Here is a 20,770-nt window from a genome sequence, read left to right as displayed (position 1 = left end):
ACTCCTCGTCATTGTCCTCATAACTAAAGGCTCCATAACCAGTCTGAAAATCAACTGGGAAATGGGCACCCTTTCTAATCGCTCTCCCAACACTGTACGAGCCTGATATCCCTTGCACTGTTTGAACACAGGCTGTCAAAGTAACGAACAATGTTCTAATCCGACTTAAAATCCTATCTCCAAGCCCTACTCTGTGCAGTACCTCATATACATACCTGCCAGTGACTAAATCGAAAGCTTTATCTAGGTCTACTGCAAAGACACTGGGGCAGGTGCCATCACAGGAACACGCCTGATCACATGGAACAGACGATTAATGTTGCCCAATGTATTTCTCCCTCGTACTAAACCACTCTAATATAGGTGTATGTGTCAGTAGCACTCTAAGAAAACGGTTCACTATAACCTTACTGTGTACATTATCATCGTAATCAGCATCAACAGTGGTCTGAACGCTTTTTGTCATGTCTGGGGCAACCTGGTTTGGATTTTATCAGAGCTTCTCTCATTGTGCAAGCCAACGCCCCCAGTTGTAAAGCTCTCTCATATGGGGACAACAATGTTGGTACCAACACATTCACAAACATTTTGTAGAATTCATCTGGCAATGTAACTGTCCCATTGTCTTCCCTTTTTCTAAGTCTGCAATAGCAGTTATAATTTTGGACAGGGTCAGTGGGTCCTCAAAACCCTCCAGTCGCTCCAGTAACAAAGAGCTAAGTTTAGCCTAGTTCAGTTAACCCAGCAATCGATTTTTATCCTGCTCAACTGTTTCTGCATACAGCTCAGAATAATATTGTTGTTATATAACCTGATTTATGCCCAGTTTTTAGTACATGGCTCAACCCATATTGTCCAGGAGGTCAATTATCAGGACCCCTTTCATCATGGAGTTTTGAAGGCCTTATTTGCACCATTAAGAATCAGAGCAATATAGGAGCTATTATGAATGCAGCATAGATTTTGCATTAATTTGGCAAGGGATTCTCTTTCTTTTTTTTAAAAGTTCCTCAAGTACTTCTGAGGAGGTCGAAAGTGTCGAAACTAAGCCTCCCAACTGCATTTCGAGCTCATACACATCTATCTCAAGGGCCTTCTTGATACCATAAGCCATTCTAATGCAGTGGCCTCACATCACTATTTTAAAAGCCTTCTATTCAAGCAGCGTAGCAGACACTGTCCCTTCATTTTCCCAGAGGACATTCCCTATCTCAGCTTCAAGTGTTTGTTTGAAGATGGGGTTATCCAACATTGTCTGGAGCCCCCGGGCAGTGATCAGAGTTCCACAATACAAGGGAGCGACCCATAATGCCCTGTGGGGCTTGAAGCAGACTGCGCCATTTCTGCCGCTTGTGGTGGCTCCAGGACAGCAGGCCCACCACCAAGAACATAAAAATAAACAAGTGCAGAGGAGCTGCAGAGTCGTTGCAGCTCCCTCCAAGTGCCCAAGTAGATGTTTTAGGACTACTGACCCTACGTTAAGGGTCACAAAAAGGAAGACCACCCCAGGCTTCATTGTTTGTTACAAGCACTCTGCAGGCTGGAGCACGTGCTCTACAGCTGGGAGTGCAACATCCTCTATGGGCCACAGTTAAGACTGCCGTTATTAGAGCCTGAAGGTATTAAATGAAAAGTACATGCCGTACAGCACCCTCTAGGGTGCAAAGTTAATGACTGAATTTGTGATCAAAATGTGATGCCCTGTAGGTGCTGTCTTTATGGCTGAGTTTTCATTATGTGAGCATATATTTTAAAAAAGCACACAGACACATGCCAAGCGCTTTAGTGATATAATAATGTTAATAGTAATTACTAATCAAAATGCATATGCTTTATTACCATTAATGAGTGCATTTACTCATAGTTATTATGGATTATTGTAATCACTTCTAAAATGATGACGTTTTGCCATGCCGTTTGTTGATCTTGAATATTTGACCAAGTCAACAGACTTCTCTTATGTTTTTATATGACCCTTCAGGGGGTCGGAAGAGATTACACAATATGAAATTAATTCCACCAGCCTTATATAGATTTGTAAATGACTACGTAGTATTGAGTAGTGTGCGTGTGTAATAACTGTACTTTTCCTTTTTCAAAAGAAAAAAACAGACTGAACAATTAGTTACTGTGTGACAACAAATGGCGATTACCAGGGCACACCACCTCTCTTGGGTAGACCTTTGACTTCTCAGTTCCGCTATCCTGAGAGTGGCAAGCGCTAAAATGGAGTGTCTGGTTCCCAGTGGAGGGCGTATGTGGACCTATTACTTGCGGCGTCCACACAACTAAAGGCCTGTTTCCTTACATTCCATAACCTGGATTGTGGAGGGTAGCTAAATTAAGTGGTATTTTGGCATATTCACAGACTCCAGCAGGATTCCAGCCAGTAGGGCTTGAGTCGTGTCACTGGATTCTCCAGGTCTCCTCCCTGTATACCAATAGTTGGTTTTGGGCACAGAAGCTCCTCTCTCCCCCTTTTGGTCTGGGCTGCAGTAAGGTGCCCCTTACCACCAGTCATGGCCTTTCATCATTTCTTTCGGCATGCCTCCCAGAACAATGGATTCCCATCTTTGCCTGCTGCCTACCCCACTGCCTAGGCAAAGGATTCCTGAGGTTCCTCAAAGAATATAGTACAACTAACAGTCATGATCTTTAGGTGTGCTGGGAACAAAAGTGCATAACAGGCCCCATTAGCTCCCAGCTTTTGTTTAATTGTTAGGAAAGTCGTGCGCTGAAGTTATAACACGAGTGTTTAGCCCAGGAATATCATAGCTTTGGTATTCTTAACCAGAAAATGGCTAGACCTCGTCGCATGATCACCTCCTAGTCTTTGCAGTATAAAAGCCACACCACCACTGACCTTGGGGGACCAACTTGAGGGAGACATCTCACCTACACTCTGTTTGCTGTTTCCACTGCAAACACTTCAGATTCTGCTGCATCCACTGTACTATGTAAGAGGTCCCTTCCAACAGACCTACCACCCTTACATTGTTGCACTTGGAACTCCCATAAATTTATTCAACATTGCCCTCTGGAAAGTGTGCACTGTCCATCAACTCCTTCACCTGCTTGTGAGGTTTCTGGGACTCCAGAAGCAGCTCCTCCAACAGGCCCTAATTCTGCTTGACTTTTGTCAGGAAGCTTACACGGATCATCTCTCAGAAGGCTGAGGGCCACCATCAGGGTGTCGATCTACCAGTCCAGCATTTCCATGGTGGCCATAGTTGACACCAGGGTGGCATCAAATTCATCCGGTAGCGGCTCATGCGCCACCCATGGACAGCCTCTGCCTCACCACATGCACAAGTAGTGTGCCACTACTTGGGACCCATTTGATGTTTTCCAGGTAGTTCATGTGTTCTTGTGCGCCTGGTCTTGCCTACTTGGGAATCTCTGTGCCTCAATGTGTTGCAAAGTTGTAGCTACTAGGAAGAATCCGGGTGATAGTCACTGCCCAGTTCAGTCCATCAATAGCTGTTCCTACTTGCTCCCCACAGACAGTACTTGTTCTTCTGCTGGCCTTGGCCACAAGGATGATCACCTTATACTTTCCCTGCCTTGTACTCAGCGACTCCATGCTTATTTTTGTGCCTCCCTCTAGGGTCACTTAATATCCTGTGCAGCATGTCCCTTCTACAAGGGTTGCAGTGCTGTTTTCCCCAGTCACTTGGATTAGTGTGGGTCCACGGCACCAGGCAGTCTCACTCACTGGTCTCTGACTTCACAAGTCTGTGGAGGTGGTAGTGGAGTTCGGGTGAGGAGGGCTTTGGGGGCCATTGCTACCTCCTCCACCGATGTCCAGGATAACATTCCTACAAGTACTGAACACCTTCAAGGTCAGGGCATTACAAGCTATTGCTGCCATTTTTGTTGGCAAAGATTCTCAATCAGGCCTGGTATGTTCTGTGGGCTTCCGCTGTTTAGTTTATTCAACCAACCTAAGCCAATCCTGGGCCTAAAGAAAGCAGGTATTTCAGCAACTGAGAGGGCTATAAAATGCAGGATGTTTGCAATATCAGATGGTGAGCACCATTTCTTGCAGGCCATGCCCCATCAGCCAGAATTGAATCTGTTGATGTATTTTTCCACCTCTGACTAGGATTAATTCCGTTCTAGGTACCTATTGAACTCTAGGAATATAAATTCAGCAAAAACATAGCAAAACTGACAAGAATCAAATAAATAACTTCATAAATCAAAGTATTTGTGCATGTGAAAAGTAATAATACAAAACAAAAAAAACAAATACCTGAATATTATCCATCCTATATGCAGCCTTGTTTGCATGCTTGCACTGTGCCTTAGGATCTGGCTTACTCACCCCATCTCGAATTACCCATTATTTACTCCATGACTTCCCCTTCACCCTCAACAAATCATCCACCGACTGCCAAGCTGCTGCTTTCATCAACCTGGTTTCTCACTATGCAGGGAGCGCATGGACTGTGGTCCTAACAGTGCCAAAGGACAAGCAGATTCCTACAGTTGTAATCAAAGCCTAGACAAATGTGTGGACTGAATAATAAAATCTATGTCAGCACCAAAGACTCTTTACTGCAACAGTCATAGCAACCAATAAAGAGAAACCATTACATAAAACTAAAATCCCATGAATCTAGGGAAACACAAACTTTACAATGTCCACAGGAATCATGAACCATGAGAATCATGTCAGCTAGGTGAATGATAAGAAACACCACTGGCTCTTAAAGCCTTTATTACTGGCTTAATTATCCTGGTGAAGTATCAAGGGGATGGAAAACGTGAACCAATGATTTTGCAACTGAAAAGGAAAGAATTTTCTGTGCTGGGGAAAAAATTGGAAATTTCAAGTAAGTATTTAGGAGGTCCGATCTGACCATTCAGTCGCTCTCCTTCGGAAGAGCTCTCAAATGTTGGGTGTCTTAGTGTTGAAATTGTAGTAGATAATCAAACCATTTAATTCTTGAAGATTTAGAACCAACATGAAGCTTGCACCTTTCTTTTGGACAAAAAAGATGTTGCTGCAATACCCTATGGGGAGAGCATGAATTGCCTCTTGTGCAGCAATGCCAGAACTTCTTCTTTGGTAAAGGCTTGCTCTCAAAGGGAAAAATTTTGAGGTCTGGATATAAAGCTCTGGATGAGGGGTCCTATAAAAATCACGCGGAAACTGTAAGAAATTAGATTATTATTAAGGTGGGTGTCACTGCCCACCTCAAGGAATTATCAAAACCCATGTCAGGGTAAACCCTTAAAGTCACTAAATTAAACTGAGCTCAAGCCTCTCGTAGCTTTGGCACACAGCAGACAAGTTTAACTTACAGCACTGCGTAAAGTATTTCTGCAATATCAACACAGTAAAAAAAATCTAATAGTAAAACAATACAAATCCCAAATTGAATTAGAAAAAAAGAAATGTACTTAACAAAATGACATCAATTTGACAAAATCCAATAAGGTGAACCAGAAATGTGAATTTTTAAAGTTTTAAATAGATATATCGCCAAGAAGCATAAAGTGCCAATGACAGTCAGTGGTTGTGATATATCGTGACCTATGCACAATTGGATGGTGACTGCGATGGAGCGTGAGTCAGATACATCAACCGGGTTCAATCCCAGTCAAAGATGTTACCTTCTGACTTTAATCCTTTAAGCCCCAATCCACACAGGAGTACACTTCTAAAACTCTGTGGGACCTCAGGGAAGGTAATTAGAGACTCATAGGGTGACAGGCAGAGGCCAACAGCAAGGTTCAGTTGCACTGGTCAGCTGGTCAGTTCCAGGAAAGGCCTCTTGTTATGTTATGTTATGTTATGTTATAGGTGTTTATATAGCGCACGGCTGCCCCAGCCAAGGGGCGTCCCGGCGCTAGCTGTCTATGTCCAAAGGAGGTTGCTGAAGATGCAGACTATAGGTGATATAACATAACTAACAGAAGAGGAGAGTTTTGATAGCTTTCCTGAAGGGTAAGAGATCCTTCATCCCACAAATCTGAGCTGGAAGTTCATTCCAAAGCTTTGCTGCAAGGTATCTGAATGAGCGACCGCCCATCCGACTCAATTTGATGTAAGGTATTGTGGCCAGAATCTGTCCCTCCGACTGTAGAGAGCGTCGAGGAACGTAGGATGAAAGGAGCAGGCACAACATGGGGGGGGGGACGCAAGTTTCAGAATTTTAAAAGCAAGGCACAGGGTTTTAAAATGAATCCTCTTTTCTACAGGGAGCCGATGTAGACTCCTGAGAGTAGCAGTGACAGATTTGTGGCGAGGAAGACCAGTCAGGGCTCTTGCGGCGGCATTTTGGACTCGCTGCAATCTAGCTTTCTCGGCTACGTTAGCTCCTAGCAGCAAGGAGCCAGCGTAGTCCAATCGCGAGAGAATAGCGGATTGTACCACCAGTTGGAGAGTATGGTGGTCAAAATATTTTAAAATGGGTCGTAGGTTTCGTAAGATGCCAAAGCACGTAGCCGCTACTTTTTTAGTATGATGGACATAATTCAGAGCAGAATCTATCCATACTCCTAGATTTTTTACCACATTTTTTGGCACAGGTGGTTGGTCCAGAATCTCAGGCCACCAATTATTCCCCCAAGCCGTTGTGTCTTTACCAAATAGCAGAACTTCCGTTTTGCCGGCGTTAAGTTGGAGGTAGTTTGATGACATCCAGCTGGTGATATCTGCGAGAGACTGTTTAAAATTATGCGCGCTCCAGCCTCTCTCGTCTTTTAGTGCTACCACCAGCTGGGTATCGTCGGCACAGGACACAAGTGAAAGCCCGCACTTCCTGGCTACCTCTGCAAATGGAAGGACATAAATATTGAACAAGGTGGGGCTGAGAGCAGACCCCTGGGGCACTCCCTGTTCAATGCGACATTCCTTGGAGAGATATGGTGGACCTTGTTGTATTTACAGGAGGTCTGCCTTATGGCGGTTGGGATTCCACTTCTTTGTCCTAGGTACAAGGGGGAGTAGCTGATAGACCAGTCCTCTTCTGTTCTGCCTCAGTTACAGAAGTGTTCTCAAGTGGGTGCTTCAAGGTGACACATTTATGTCTAGCATGAGCTACTTTGTTGGGAATAACTCCTGGGCATGCCTTAACCAAAGAGGCAAAAGCTCCTCAGGCGACCCTAACCACTTTGAGCATTTTCAAGATGGTGAAAGACTCCTGCCACACTCAGAGGCCCATTATGATCGCGGACGGACTTGAGTCCATCCGCGACCATAGAGGAGGGAACCTCCGCATGGCCTGCGGAGTTCCCTCCTGTCCAATTAGGATGTGACCGCCACCCTGGCGGTCACATACTCTATTTTTACCATTGCGGCGGGTGCGGCTTCAAGCTGCACCCGCCGCAATGGTAAAAATGCATACATTGCATTTGTAAGCAGAAAGCGGCAGGCACAGTGCGGTGCCTGCCGATTACTGCATACAAATACACGGGGGTACCATAGGTACCCCCCCATGCGCACCCCCAACCCCCCCTTCACCCAGGGGGCCCGCAACGGGCCCCCGCAGTGAAGTTCCACATGCTTTATCAAGGCGGAAAACCCGCCGTGGAAAAGCACTTTTTAAAGCCCATCCTAATATGGCTGGCGGTGTCTGAGAGACACCGCCACCATATTAGAGCTTTTCCGCCACGGTTGTAAGCCCACCGCGGCGGAAAAGCTGCGGACGGAAACCAGGACCCACCAGCCACCCTAATGTGGCGGTGGGTCTTTGGTGGGTCCGCTGCGGTCTTTCCGCATCCTCCGGGCCGGCGGTGGACCACAATCGTAATAGGCCCCTCAACTTGGGCTCTGAGGACTAAGAGTGTGTGTTGGGAGTATATTATGGGAACCCTAGAGCCCTAACACATCTAACACAGCCACTGTGCCTACAATAAACCCAGAAACAGAAGTCTGGTTAAATATAAGTGGGGGTTTCTAGCAACCATACAGTGGATATACAGGAATTGTTTGGCCTTCTGTTTCCCTTCCTTTCAAATGCCACTAGTTTTATATTTAAACCCCCGGGGACAGACATTTAGTGGGGCTAAGTAAGTCCTTCATCAACCAGACAGTGGAGATAAAATAATTATCTTTGCATCCTGTTCTCTACCTTAAATGTGAACCCCAAACTGTTATGTGTAAACCCAGCAGACACGTCAAGTAAGCTTTGACACTTAAGGAGTATTTGACACTGAAATGTCAAGAAAGATGCTCACAGCATATTCAGTGAGGTTCACAGACGTGAACTCTACCCATTCAGGTCAGCCCACGGTTTGCTCCTGGGAAGCATTTTACAACTATTTAAATGCTAATTTCTGGCAGAGGTTCAAGAGTAAATGCAAATTTACAACTCCAGGAACTTTAAGCTGGTACAAGGTAACTTTCTAGAAGTTACTTTTACTTCATATTTCTTACAAATCTGGTTCCACCATTGAATTGGATTTAATAATCGTTACAAAAAGTTGTTTCATTACTTTTCCTGCAATTACCACTCCCAAGATACAGCATTAGGATTTTAATATGTACTCTGGTTTTCTACATAGGACAGCTAGGCCTGCCACAATGACAAATAGCTTTTGGGTGCTAGTCACTGTAAGGACATGATAACATTAAACTTCTACATGCCCCGTGTTTAAATACCGTGTACCCTGCTGCCTCTTGGGCTACAGGGCCTACGTAGGGATGACTAATTAATAATTAAAATGGAGGGTTTGAGCTGTAAAAGGGTTTATTTTGACAGGCTGAATTGCAGTTTTTACGCTGCTAGTCAGACTTCACTGGTAGGCCTGAAGCCATGTTTTACAAAGTCACTGTAGTGGATGGCACAACAGGAACTGCAGTTCAATTGTGATATTTAACTTGCAGGCCCTGGGTACATTTTGTACTGTATACTAGGAACTTGGGGCTAAGTTAATTATACCAATTAGGAATTTGCCAATTCAACCATGTTTAAAGGGGGAGCACATGCACTTTACCACAGATTAGCAGGATTAAAGTTCACTGAGATGTAACGTCAGCAAATCTATAGAGTCCAGCAAATGGTAAAAAATCTGGGATGACTACAGTAAAAAAGGCCGATTTCATACAAAAACCCTGAATTGTTCATAGGATCCGAGCACTCTGTGTTAGCATGTGCAAATTGTGTGACAAACCAAATTTTTAAATTAGACGTTAGCAACTACTGAGCACTCAAAACATAGCAAACGGGGAAGACACTTGTCTTGACTTTGGATCAGCCAAGCTAGAGGCAGTCAAGATGGTATCAACCCTAGTTAGATACTGTGAAGGGCTAGGACTGGTGGAAATTGTGCAGTTTAAATTTCTCATGCTCGTGAGATTTGCAGTTTTATTTAATAGCTATTAGTTTTGATTGCTGTGAAAGTTACAGAAAATAAAAGCATAATCTAAGTCACTTTGTCTTTAACTGAATTGAAATTTCTTGACGTATTAGCTCAAAAACAAATTATTGTTAGACATCTGTGTAACCTACTGTGTAGTTCTGACATACCAGCCAAACATCTAGCTAAAGTAGGAGAGACAGGGCCATAGGGCTAATGTTTAAAATACATCAAACTACAGTAGGACAGACAGTGCCATAGGGCCAATGTTTAAAATACATCAAGCTTAATAAGGGTCTGGTGGCTCGGTAGACTAATGCATCCACTGCAGGGGCCTGTGTTCGACCTCATGGTCACAGGTTCAAACCCCGGGGGTCCACTCAGCCTTTCATCCATCTGAGGTTGATAAAATGAGTATCATTGAGTTAACAATAAATCTGTTATTCAGCACCAAGAGACCTATGGGTGAACGTGCGCTTTACAAATACACGTTATGTTATGGTATAAGGAAAACACAAATTCTACAGATTAAGGACTGTGTGCTTTTTCAATAAAAACCTCACAATTTAGGCTAGCAACCCATCATAAATATTCAATGTAGAAAAAAAAGCGTTGAGGTGCTGTTTAATATGCAGTTTGATGGGTAATTGTATGAGCATTTGCCACACAGCATGATCACAGACCACAGGGTCAAAGGGATTATCAGCTCAAGCTGAGAAGTAGGTAGTGATCTGGGTAGGTAAGAAATGTCTGGGCAGTCGGGTGGCAAATAAATACCTCATAGCAGTCACTACGCGGTCCTAGGTGATTGAGACTGGAAAAGACAACATTTAAAGGATCTTTTTTGAAGGGTCACAAGGCTGAAAAAGGTGGCAGCAGCAGAGAAGCACACTATATCACACTTAGGGATAGGTATTATAGAAGTGTGTGCAAGGTCACCTAAAACCTAAATGCTCAAACACACTTCCCAACCTAATTTAGTCGGAGAGGGACTTGCTAGAGTGGCCCTTCGGATAAAGGGTTAGTATCTGTAGACAGTAGGGGGGTGGGCGCACACTGCCTCACACTCCAGCACTCAGTTTGCCCTGTTTGCAGCTTTCTCATTAGGTATTGAGGAAGGCCTGCGCACAGGGCATTGGCTTTGTCTAGCCTGGACATGACCATCAGCAGTACCACCGTTTTTAAAGCATGGAAAGAAGTGCTAGATTTTATTTGCAGTATGCAAAAGGCCAAAACACGTTCTCACTACTGTGTTTATTTGATTATGAAAGGTCAACTGATTATCAACCTTTGCTCCCAGATTTTTTATTGCCTTGACTTGCAAGATGGGAAATAAAGTCCCGTCTGGCCAATGGACTTGTCTCTTCAGGTTGAAATTATGTCCAAAGCTGAGAACCTTGAGTTTGTTGACGTGCATCCATTGAAAGAATGCAGAGAGACCGAGTTTCATAGCATCAGGGGCTATTACTTTGAATTTCTTAAAAGAAAAGAAAAGCTGAGTGTCATCAGCGTAGGACACTATCTTGGCCCGAACTAGAATGCAGGAGACTGGTGCTAGCTACACAGTCGTTGATATTTGTACAAAAAATATGTCCAAAGTCATTCCTCTGTCTGCAGTCATGAGTTCCCAGACAACTAGCAGAGGTTTTAAGTACCCAGTTGCCAGCACAGAGCTATAGATAGCAGGAGAGATCAGAGCGGTCCAGGCTGGTGTAAGGGACAACCTCATCCTGGATTATATGTTGGCCAACTACTTAAGAGGATGGGGTCTGGAAGAATCTGATCACAAGAACACTGGCCATCCCTAGAGGGCACTCTAGGGAAAGGTATTTCGCCCAGAGACTAAGAGGTTACTGTGGCTGGTCTAGGTACATTAGATGCACCTGTACCACTGTTTGAGCTTCCTACCTCTCCTGAAAAGGGAGTGAACCAACTGCTAGATCATTGGAACCAGCCAGAGTTAAGAGTTGCTCGAAGCCGGATCTCGGGGAAAGCTGAGTTTGCAAAAGTTCCGTCAACGTTCTACTCTGTGACGGTTTGAGCCAAAATTCCCTACAAAGGCCCAAATAAGAGAAGTTGGTCACTTTAGAGTTACATATGAAGATGTGTTACTCAAAAGTGATCCTTCTCATCTAGAAACTGGAACCGGGTTAAGACTGTTCCCTAGCTGCACCCGAACTTCCAAAGTCCACTAAATCACAAGGTTCCTTTATGGTTAAAAATGACTAAGGAGATGTTTTGCTCTTATTTTACTGGCCTAGAGTGTGTGCCAAAATTGAGCATTTTGCCATGAATGCCCTATTTGCCAGAGGAGTGGTAAGGCAGGAGGATAAACAAAGGCTCCTCTAGTACAACTACCATTGGTAGGAGCACCGTTTAAAGGGTAAAAATAGATACAGTGGGTCTCCAGATTTCCTCTACTATTTCTGTCGAGTGAGTATTTTGGTGGTAGATACCCAGTGATGGTACTTTTGAGGATCATGACTTTCCCTAGCCATAGCTCAAAATGACATCTTTTCATGGGCTGGATTTCCCACAAAGATGTTATTTAGCCCGGAGACGAACTTCATGTCAGCAACACGGAGGCCATATAGGAAGAATAAACATACGTGTGGTTCACATCTTACTATTCCCAGACCAATGGGTTGGGTAGGAAGTTTATGAAAACTTGCAAACAATGTGGTTCACTATGTGCTAGGCCTTGGGCACAAGATCACGGTGCATGTGATTCACAAAGAATACAGTAAACTTTAGGCGAAAAAGTCACCAACTGGTAATTAATTTTCATTGCTAGTACCTTGTCAAAATTTATTTCGAGTAGAAAGCTTCTGTGCCCATGTTCTAAACTGTGGTGCCATCAAGTACCTCCAAGGCCCCTGAAGGAAACCAGAACTACAATAAGCCTGTGTATAACTCATAAGCATGTCCTGAATGCAGAGGCTGCCAGAGTACACTTCATTCAAGGAAACTGCAATTAATATGGAGCTTATTCAAATAAACCAAATGTAGTGAAAAGGAATTAAGCACACATTATTTCACTGGACTCTAGAAGCTCATGTCTGGAATTCCTGAAGGAAAGGGTACTTAAACAAACCTACTTCCCCCAAAATAATTATAAATTTGAAACACAAAGAAACAAATTGCCTAGCCCTAGTCTCCCGGAGAGAGCCCTGAAGGAAGAGGGTCTTACCAAGAACATCAAATGTGTCTATGTCCCCAAACTCTAAAGGCAGTGAGACTTTCCAGGAATTCCATATACAACAATGTTTGAAAACAGCCACCATTACCTTCCTATCCCAGGCCCCTGAAAACAGCAGAGCTTACCATGGAATTGTGCACTTTGTGCCATGCCTCTCATCTGCTGTGCGCTGCAACCTTAGAATGCGCTCTGCCTGGATCTGAAAGAGAGTTTTGTGGGAAGGCAGGCCCACGTCATACATCCCTTTGGGGTACGACACGCCCAACCTTGTCCCTTGTCCACCAGCCAACAGGAGAACTGCAACTTTGTTCTGTGAAATCTGAGCAAAACCTGTGTAGAAAATGAGCAAAAGAAATTAAAATGAAATCATTGCAAAACTTAATTCCTTGCAATTGTAGGCTATTAATCAATCTAAGAGGTTAGATGGGAACACATCTTAAAATAAATATTCCCCTCAATTCAACACAATTATCTTAGTTCCATTTTCGAGGCAGCGCCAACATGAAAAATATTTGAAAATCTTCACTCTTCCGAAGAGAAAATTTGTTTGCAATCACAACACCTTTGAAAAAATGCAATGAGGTTGACACATGTCATGGGATGTTCAAATATGGGCTAAGGAATTTGTCTTGAATTCTGAAAGACACTGTTCTTTCTGGAAGGTCAAGATCAAGGATCATGCAAATAATGGTTTTTTCTGCAGGATTCTAAGAAAAACTCAACTAAAAATGTTTTCTCATTTAAAAGGTGACAAGTTGCCTGCTGTGAGATTCCAAAGGGACCCTAAATAACTTAACAAGTAAGCTGACCTTGACTTAATTAAAATTACGCGTAGCACTACAAATATTATGTGGGCTTATTTGAAAATGAGAGGTTACTGCTGGAGAAAGTTTGGTTTTAGAATTGTATTCTCTCATGGAATTATTCCCACATTACCTTAATTACCAGCCAGGCGTAGGCCTTACATCACATTACAAATACCTATCACTTCCCATGGTGAGACTTAAGCAACTAAATACGCACAATGTGAAATAACATGCCATAGCTCCCAGAAGAAGGGTGTGTGTGTGGGGGATGGGATTGGGAGGGGGAGGCTGGAGCAGAGCTAAAAGGCTAGAATTGTGACTTTAGATTAAAGTCCAACTTGGTGAGGGTGTACCATCCACAGGGCCTGGGTATCGATCCAGCCTTTTGAGGATGTCAGATTAAATTTGGAGAAAGAGTGATAATTTACCTCCAAATTGCTCTCTGAGAGCTAGATGTGGAAAGACAGCACCCTTAGATGATGTTGGGCATCACTTATGCTCCGATGGATGTAAAAGGCATGGCTCATGAATAAAGACTCCAGCATCATGACAACTGATCACATTACACATGACATACGTGGATAGTAAGGGCCATTATAAAGCAGATAGGCACAAACAGAGGAATTTGCATAGAGTAATTTCATAGTATTCTGTAAATAGGAAGACATCCATGTCAACTTCTTCCATGGTCCCTAGACTGCTCCGCCTACAATCTAAAATAGCACATTGTACCCTGGGACAAATGTACTGAATACTGCTGTTGCAGGCTTGTTTAAATATAAATTTTAACAGACTGAGAAGCCCCTGTAGACTTAGCAAAATTAACTTAAAAAGCGACAACCACCTATCGCACAACAAGAGTCTGGTGACTAGTACAGAGCTTACAAGATACCTGGACTTGAATTTGATATTCTGCGGTGAGCATTTTAGGCTATTTTCAGAAAACACAGGAAGACCATCACAAAGGTGAAGTTTAGACTACCGAGTGTCAAGTACATTGAAGATTGAAAAAGTGGCAGGACATTAGTCATGCGGAAAAATGAATGGCTTCAGCCTATCTGTTATCCAATAGCAATACTTTTCTGAGAAAGGGATGAGTGCTGGCACGTTTTGCAAGTATTGAAGTATACAAAAAAGTAATGGGTGAAAAACTGGAATTAATCTCAGCCTCTAGCAATTACTCAGGCTGCATTCCAGATCATTGTTATTTTGCAAACAATGCCACCTCTGTCTGTACCCAGATATATGCAAATCTATTCTTACCCTGCTCCAATAGGAACAGTCCAGCCGGAATTGATCGCCCAGGTCCTCCCTGAACCAGAACACTAGCAATCCAAGACCGGTTTCACCCTTAGGCATCATCAGTTGAGTTGAGCTTAGTTTCAGTGGCGCAGTGTGCATGGGACCCACATCCATGCTGTTTCCCTCATCTTTTCTTTTTTGCACTTCTTTCTCTCCACTCAGATGCTATCCTGTCTTGTGGGTGTGCTATGAGTGAGTAACTGGGGAAAGTGAGCTTTTCAGCCAGATAAGCAGTGGTACTGTCAGTTACGGTAACTACTCTTTTTAACATGTATCAGTGTAGAAGCGACTTTATTCTCTTTTTTTTAACAGATACTATGGAAAGATGCCAGTCAAACGAACTAAAGGGCTTGAGTTACATGGTTATCTTCCAGGTGAGGTACTGATGTAACATGATAAGGACTGTACCAAACCAAGAGGATGATTGGGGAGAGGATGTAGCCTTGCGGCTAGAGCTGCCGACTTTGGAGCTGGGGAACCGAGTTCGAGCCTCAGCGTCGGCTCAGCATCCTGTGTTCCCGGGCAAATCACTTAATCTCCCAGCGCCTACCAAATAAAACTAGGAAAAAGGAATTACTGAAGGCACAAATTAAGATCTCCACCCCAAAAGTAAAGCGGTTTATAGATGAAAATAACTTCACTTAGTATTTCACGCTCTTGCATTATCCAAGAGTGGCACCAGTGAAATCAGTTGCTAAACTGGAGGAGGAATAGTATTTGGAAACCAGAAACTATTCACTACATAAACTCTGCAGGATTTGCTTAACCTAATTTGGAAGATGGTCAAATCTAGAAATTGTCCAAATGCCACTGAAGGCCCCGAACTTGAGACCATCTATGCTTTCAAGGTACTTCAGGAGTTGGGATAGCCTAGGACGGCAGTTGACAGATTTATGAAGATAAAAGTCCTACTGCAATCCTCTTTCAAGAAGGCTAGAGACACGTGGACGTAGTGCTCCACAGATTTTATTAAATAAAGGATCACTAGTATTCTGAAAGTCTATCTTTCTAGACTCTATTTTTTGGGGCCAAACGTTCAGCATTCATACGTCTTGGGTTCAGTGTATCAAAAGCAATCAGTGTTAAGGGGTTTTTATTGCACCATAATTTGACTTTTTTATATGATGCATTCCTCTACAATATGTCCCTCTTGTGCCATCAAACTAGGAGTTACTGAGTTTTTCAAAGGCAACCTACATTTTTAATAAAGACTACAGTATTTTGAATCAAGAATGAAGTATGAAAAATGCCTCTCGGTTGGGATGGAAGGGGAACCTGAAAGATAGGAGTGGGAAGCATAAGTGAGGGAATATACTCAATTCAAAAATTTTGTTTTGATGTCATGATTTAGGCTAACAGAAAGAGTATTTTACACGAAACATCTACCTAAAGACTTTTGAAGCAAATGTGTATCTTGTGTACTTTCCATTTTAAGTAACATCTGAAATAACAACAATTACATTTCTTATTTTACACAAAGATTTCTGCTGTTAATGAATGAATCCGCAGAATTCTGACCCAGAAACTAAGGACATAAAATGTGAATTGCAACGAGAAAATGGTAGACGGCCTACATCCTGTACCATCAGGATGTGCTTTCTATTGGATATCAGAAAAAGAAAAGTCTGCTGCTGAATCCCACAAGAGCCTCTGGTGTCAAAAACTTCCTGTATTACTTCCTCTTTAGCCTAGAGCTTGCTATGCACTTTCCCTTTCCAACTGTATTCCACAGACTTTCTGTTAAGTGGAGGATGACTAGTATGTCTAGATCTCTATAAGCAGAGGAAGACTGACACTGCTCTCTCCCTCTTTATACCAAAGTAGCCCAGCATTTTCCCATGCCTCTATAGATTGAGGTAGACTAACGTTCCTTAGTGCCTCTTTGTTCAGAAGCAGACTACTATTTTTTGTAAAGTCCTTTAAATCCTCTACACTTACTATCATGGTTCCTACTAATACAGCGTTCTACAGTACATTTCTGTAACTTCTGTCTCTCCCCAAATGTCTCTTCCCAAATCTAGGTGCCTAGTCTAATACCTCAATTGTATTTATGTATTCCTTAATTGAATAAATATAAGGTACCACTGATGAGACCACGCCGATCATGGAACTTCTAGCTCCGCACAGTCAACAAAACCACCATCAGAGGTACCCTCAAGAAACTCTGCAGACCCCAGAGAGCACTAGAACTACCGTCCCATCTCACTGTTCCCATTTCCCGCCAAAGTCTTGGAGAAAGCCATCAACCTCCAACTCAGAGTGCCTCGAGAGAACAAACCTGCTGGACCCTTCCCAATTAAGATTCAGAGCCAAGCACATCACCCAGACAGCCCTAATTGCCGCAACAGATGACATCCGCACCCTACTTGACAGAGGAGAATCAGCCACCCTGGTCCCGCTCAACCTCTTCGCAGACTTCAACACCGTCTCCCACCCCACACTCATTGATCGACTGCACGAGATAAGAATCACAGATGACGTACTCAGGTGGATGGCATCTTTCCTCACGGGGCACACCCAGAGAATTTGCCTCCCTCCCTTCACATCACACCCCAAGTACACCATCTGCGGCATCCCCCAAGACTCACTCATCCTTCAGTCCAACCCTCTTCAACATCTACATTACACCTCTTGCAGACATCATGAGAACCCACAACATCATCTCCTACATGACGACACCCAGCTCGTCCTCTCTTTCTCAGTATACCCCACCATGACAAATGCCAACTTCCACAACTGTATGAAGAACGTATCAACCTGGATGAACAGCAACTGCCTGAAACTGAGGACAGACAAAACTGAACTAATGATCTTCGGCAGACACCTTCCTGTGAACCGACTCCTGGTGGCCAGTGGAACTTGATCCTACCGACCACCCCGAAAGTCATGCCCGCAACCTCTGCATCATCCTGGACAGAGAATTCTCCATGAAACATCAAGTAAACGCTGCCTCCTCAGTCTGCTTCCACACTCACCACAAAGTCTTCAAGTGGCTCCCCATCTGCACCGGAAAAACTGACGCAGGCCCTCATCACCAGCCGGCTGGACTATGGAACCACTCTATGCAGGTACCACCACCGAACTCCTGAGATGGCTTCAGACAATCCAGAACGCAGCAACCAGACTAATCCTCAATCTGCCCAAGTACACCCACATCCTCCAGCATCTGAAAGACCTCCACTGGCTCCCCATCCAAAAAAGATGCCAATTCAAGCTTCTGACCTACGCCTACAAAGTCCTCCACGACCAATGACCCACCTACACGAACCACCGCCTGAAGTTCCACTTACCTCCCAGAAACCTCAGCTCCACTCACCTCGCCCTCACAGAGATACCACGCATCCGCACTGGTGGACGCTCCTTCTCCCACATCAACATCCTTCCCCTCCACCTCCGTATTTTACCCTCATTGACTGACTTCAGAAAAGGACTCAATACCTGGCTCTTCGACTCATACCTGTAGCACAGCACCTGGGTACCCTCTCGGGCGACAAGCTGCGCTATATAAGTGTTGCTTGATTGATATGGGTGAGTTGCTTGCCTTTATTTTGTATACCAATAGCAGTTTGGCTTTGTACTCAGTTTTAAAATATGGCCCTGGGACACACTGAATCTATGGTGGTGTGCTTGAATTCAAGATTCCTAACCATCTACCATTACACCTCACAATCCAGTCTTGTTGCCCTTTAGTAGTTTGTAGAGGCTCACCTTTATAGAAGTACGCTGTTCTCTCCCTCAGAGAGGCCGTGTGGCCTCCTAAATAGTCCCTGGATAGATTGAAAATCTCAGGTTCGATTCCATATCAGCTAAATTAATTCTTCCATCGCTCTGAATCAATATAATGAATGCCAATTTACTTGCCAAAAAATACCATACATGTTTTAGAGGCTGGATGGACAGTGCAAAGTGCACTGTGCAAAATATTTGAGTACTGAATATTACTGACCTATGCCTAGTAATGGCAGATTTTACGTTTTGTGAATTTCCTAGATATCTGAGAATAAACTCACAGAATCAGTGAAGTTTGAAACGTTCACCCAAGTACAACAGTACAGGGCAAGAAATCATGCAGAGATGGGAGTTCAGGTCAAGCACTGTGGCAGGATTTGTGTTGAGGCTTTCGAGTTAAAGACTGCAAGTTTCATTCTTCACCACATCTTTTTCTGATGGAAGCATGTAACTTTTCAATAAGGAGCCCACCCAACCCTATCTGAAGGAGTATACCACATGAAGGTGAGGTGGTCACTGGAAGACTGCGTTTCATCCAGTAGGAGGGCCCAGTACAAGGGGATTCTTCCTATCGACCACATCCCAGTTGGATTTGAATCTGACAGGTACAGAGTCATGTGCATGTGTTTTGGTCATTCCCCAAAGTTTAGATCCTTAAGCGAAGCCCGGGTACCATTGTCTTCTAATTAGCTGGAGCGCACATTTTTGTTCAAAGCATTTCAGAATTTTGAGTGCCAACAAGACAGAAAATGTATGACATTACCTATCAAATGTCACAGGACTATGAACGAATTGCCCTGTAATAACATATAACATGCGGACGGAGGTTAATTAACAAAAAAAAGAATCACTTTCCTTGGACAGGCTAGCAAACCACCTCCCCTGCCTCCTCTTCCTTCTTCTCTTCTGCAGTCCGGCCGGCAGCAGGAAGCACCCGGATCACAGGCTCCCCTGAGCCAATCACAATGCTGCAATGCAGCGTTATGATTGGTCTGAGAGCTGTGGATCGGCGCTCCGACTGGAACAGGAAGCCTGTGCCTGTTCCTCACCAGGCTGTGAAATGCAGCCTGATAGGAACATGCAAAGTGCGCATGAACTGTTTGGTCAGCACAAGAGGGCCGGCCAAACAGTTCATGCTCACTTTGGGAGTGCACACCACTCCTCCCCTGCTATGACCCGCCGCGGCCTACATGCAGGCCACTGACTGCATGCAATAGGAAAAATAAAATTATAACATCGATAAGTTGTCATTTTATTTTACTTTTTGCGCAGTGGAGCAAGACTCGTCCACCTTAGCGGAGGAGCTGCCAATGAGTAACTGATAGCAAGGGTTACACAATATGTACATGGGTAAAGAATTTCCTATCTAGTTATTCACTAATTAGTGTGAATGAGTCAATCAATGTGCTGCCTGAGTGGAGTCCCTATGCAGTTATTAATAGTAGAGCTGTAGGTAGGCCACCTCTCAGGCCTGCTCCTGTGGATAAAGAAAGCCAAACAAGTCTGTCATAAAAAGTAAATTCCAGAAGCAGCTAGATGAAGAAAAGTAAGTGAAGAGCATCATGAGAAATGCTGCATTCTAGGCCATCATGTAAAACATGACAAATCCACAAAAATTAGGTCATGCAACTAATATACAAGGATGCAAGTATTGTTACTACTTCTATAGAAAGAACCTAGTTGGAGAGCAACAGAGCGCTGACCAAAAACCGAGAACACAAACAACATTGAAGGAGGAAAGGGAACATGGCACAGCCAAGCCCGGCCACCAGAACAACACCCACTGACAACTGCTTTTTCCCTATGGCCCACAAAGTAGTAAAGTCAGGCTGTGTTGGGACAGGACTATCCATGGTAAAAGGACATGCACAACTGCCCTAATTCTCCAGATGGCAAATGAATTGGGTATCCTGACTCTTTTGGCCCAGCACACAAGAAATCCTGAGTGCGCACGGAGGTCTACACCCGTAATTAACCATGAGTCCCAGAGCATGGCTCTGCAGTGAAGAAGGGCCCAAAAGCATATGCACAAGACTACAACCGGTGTATCTTGGACAAACACAATGGGCAGTGGTGGCAGGACACCATTTTTGAATCCATAGTGTTTGGACAGGCTTTTTCGCCTGTTCCAAGACTTTCTGCTTCTCTGTGTAGAGAACCATAGAGATCCCACAGGGTTAACTTTTCTCCATGTACTATGCAACATTTTCGTGGGATTGAACTACTTAATTTGCACTGAGCTAAGCATTCAGTTATAGAGCCCATAGTTTGACTGCTTGAGATTTGTGCCATGCCTTGGACTGCTCGACCTTGCTATGCTGAGTCAAGTAATGTAGGGGAGTACTTGCCACAGTCTGCAACATTACAGTAGGACAGATCCCAGAACAACAGGGGTAATAGCCCCCAACCACTACAGCTGAGG

The 20,770-nt window shown here is 43.9% G+C and overlaps 1 protein-coding gene across 2 annotated transcripts in view; it reads right to left on the bottom strand.

Moving 5' to 3' along the window:
* The window catches only part of UAP1 (UDP-N-acetylglucosamine pyrophosphorylase 1), a 163,027-nt gene that overhangs the window by 129,919 nt on the left and 12,338 nt on the right, over positions 1–20,770 (bottom strand). For both annotated transcript variants that reach the window (XM_086964509.1, XM_086964514.1), the window contains exon 3: positions 12,637–12,841. In XM_086964509.1, coding sequence (XP_086820635.1) covers positions 12,637–12,841 — 205 coding nt within the window. The remainder of the gene's footprint in view (positions 1–12,636; positions 12,842–20,770) is intronic.

The sequence above is a fragment of the Lissotriton vulgaris genome, chromosome 1_1 (genome assembly GCF_964263255.1).
Source record: "Lissotriton vulgaris chromosome 1_1, aLisVul1.2, whole genome shotgun sequence".
NCBI classification, from domain to species: domain Eukaryota; kingdom Metazoa; phylum Chordata; class Amphibia; order Caudata; family Salamandridae; genus Lissotriton; species Lissotriton vulgaris.
Note: the sequence above shows the minus strand (reverse complement) of the source record. Positions and strands in the feature narration are given on the sequence as shown.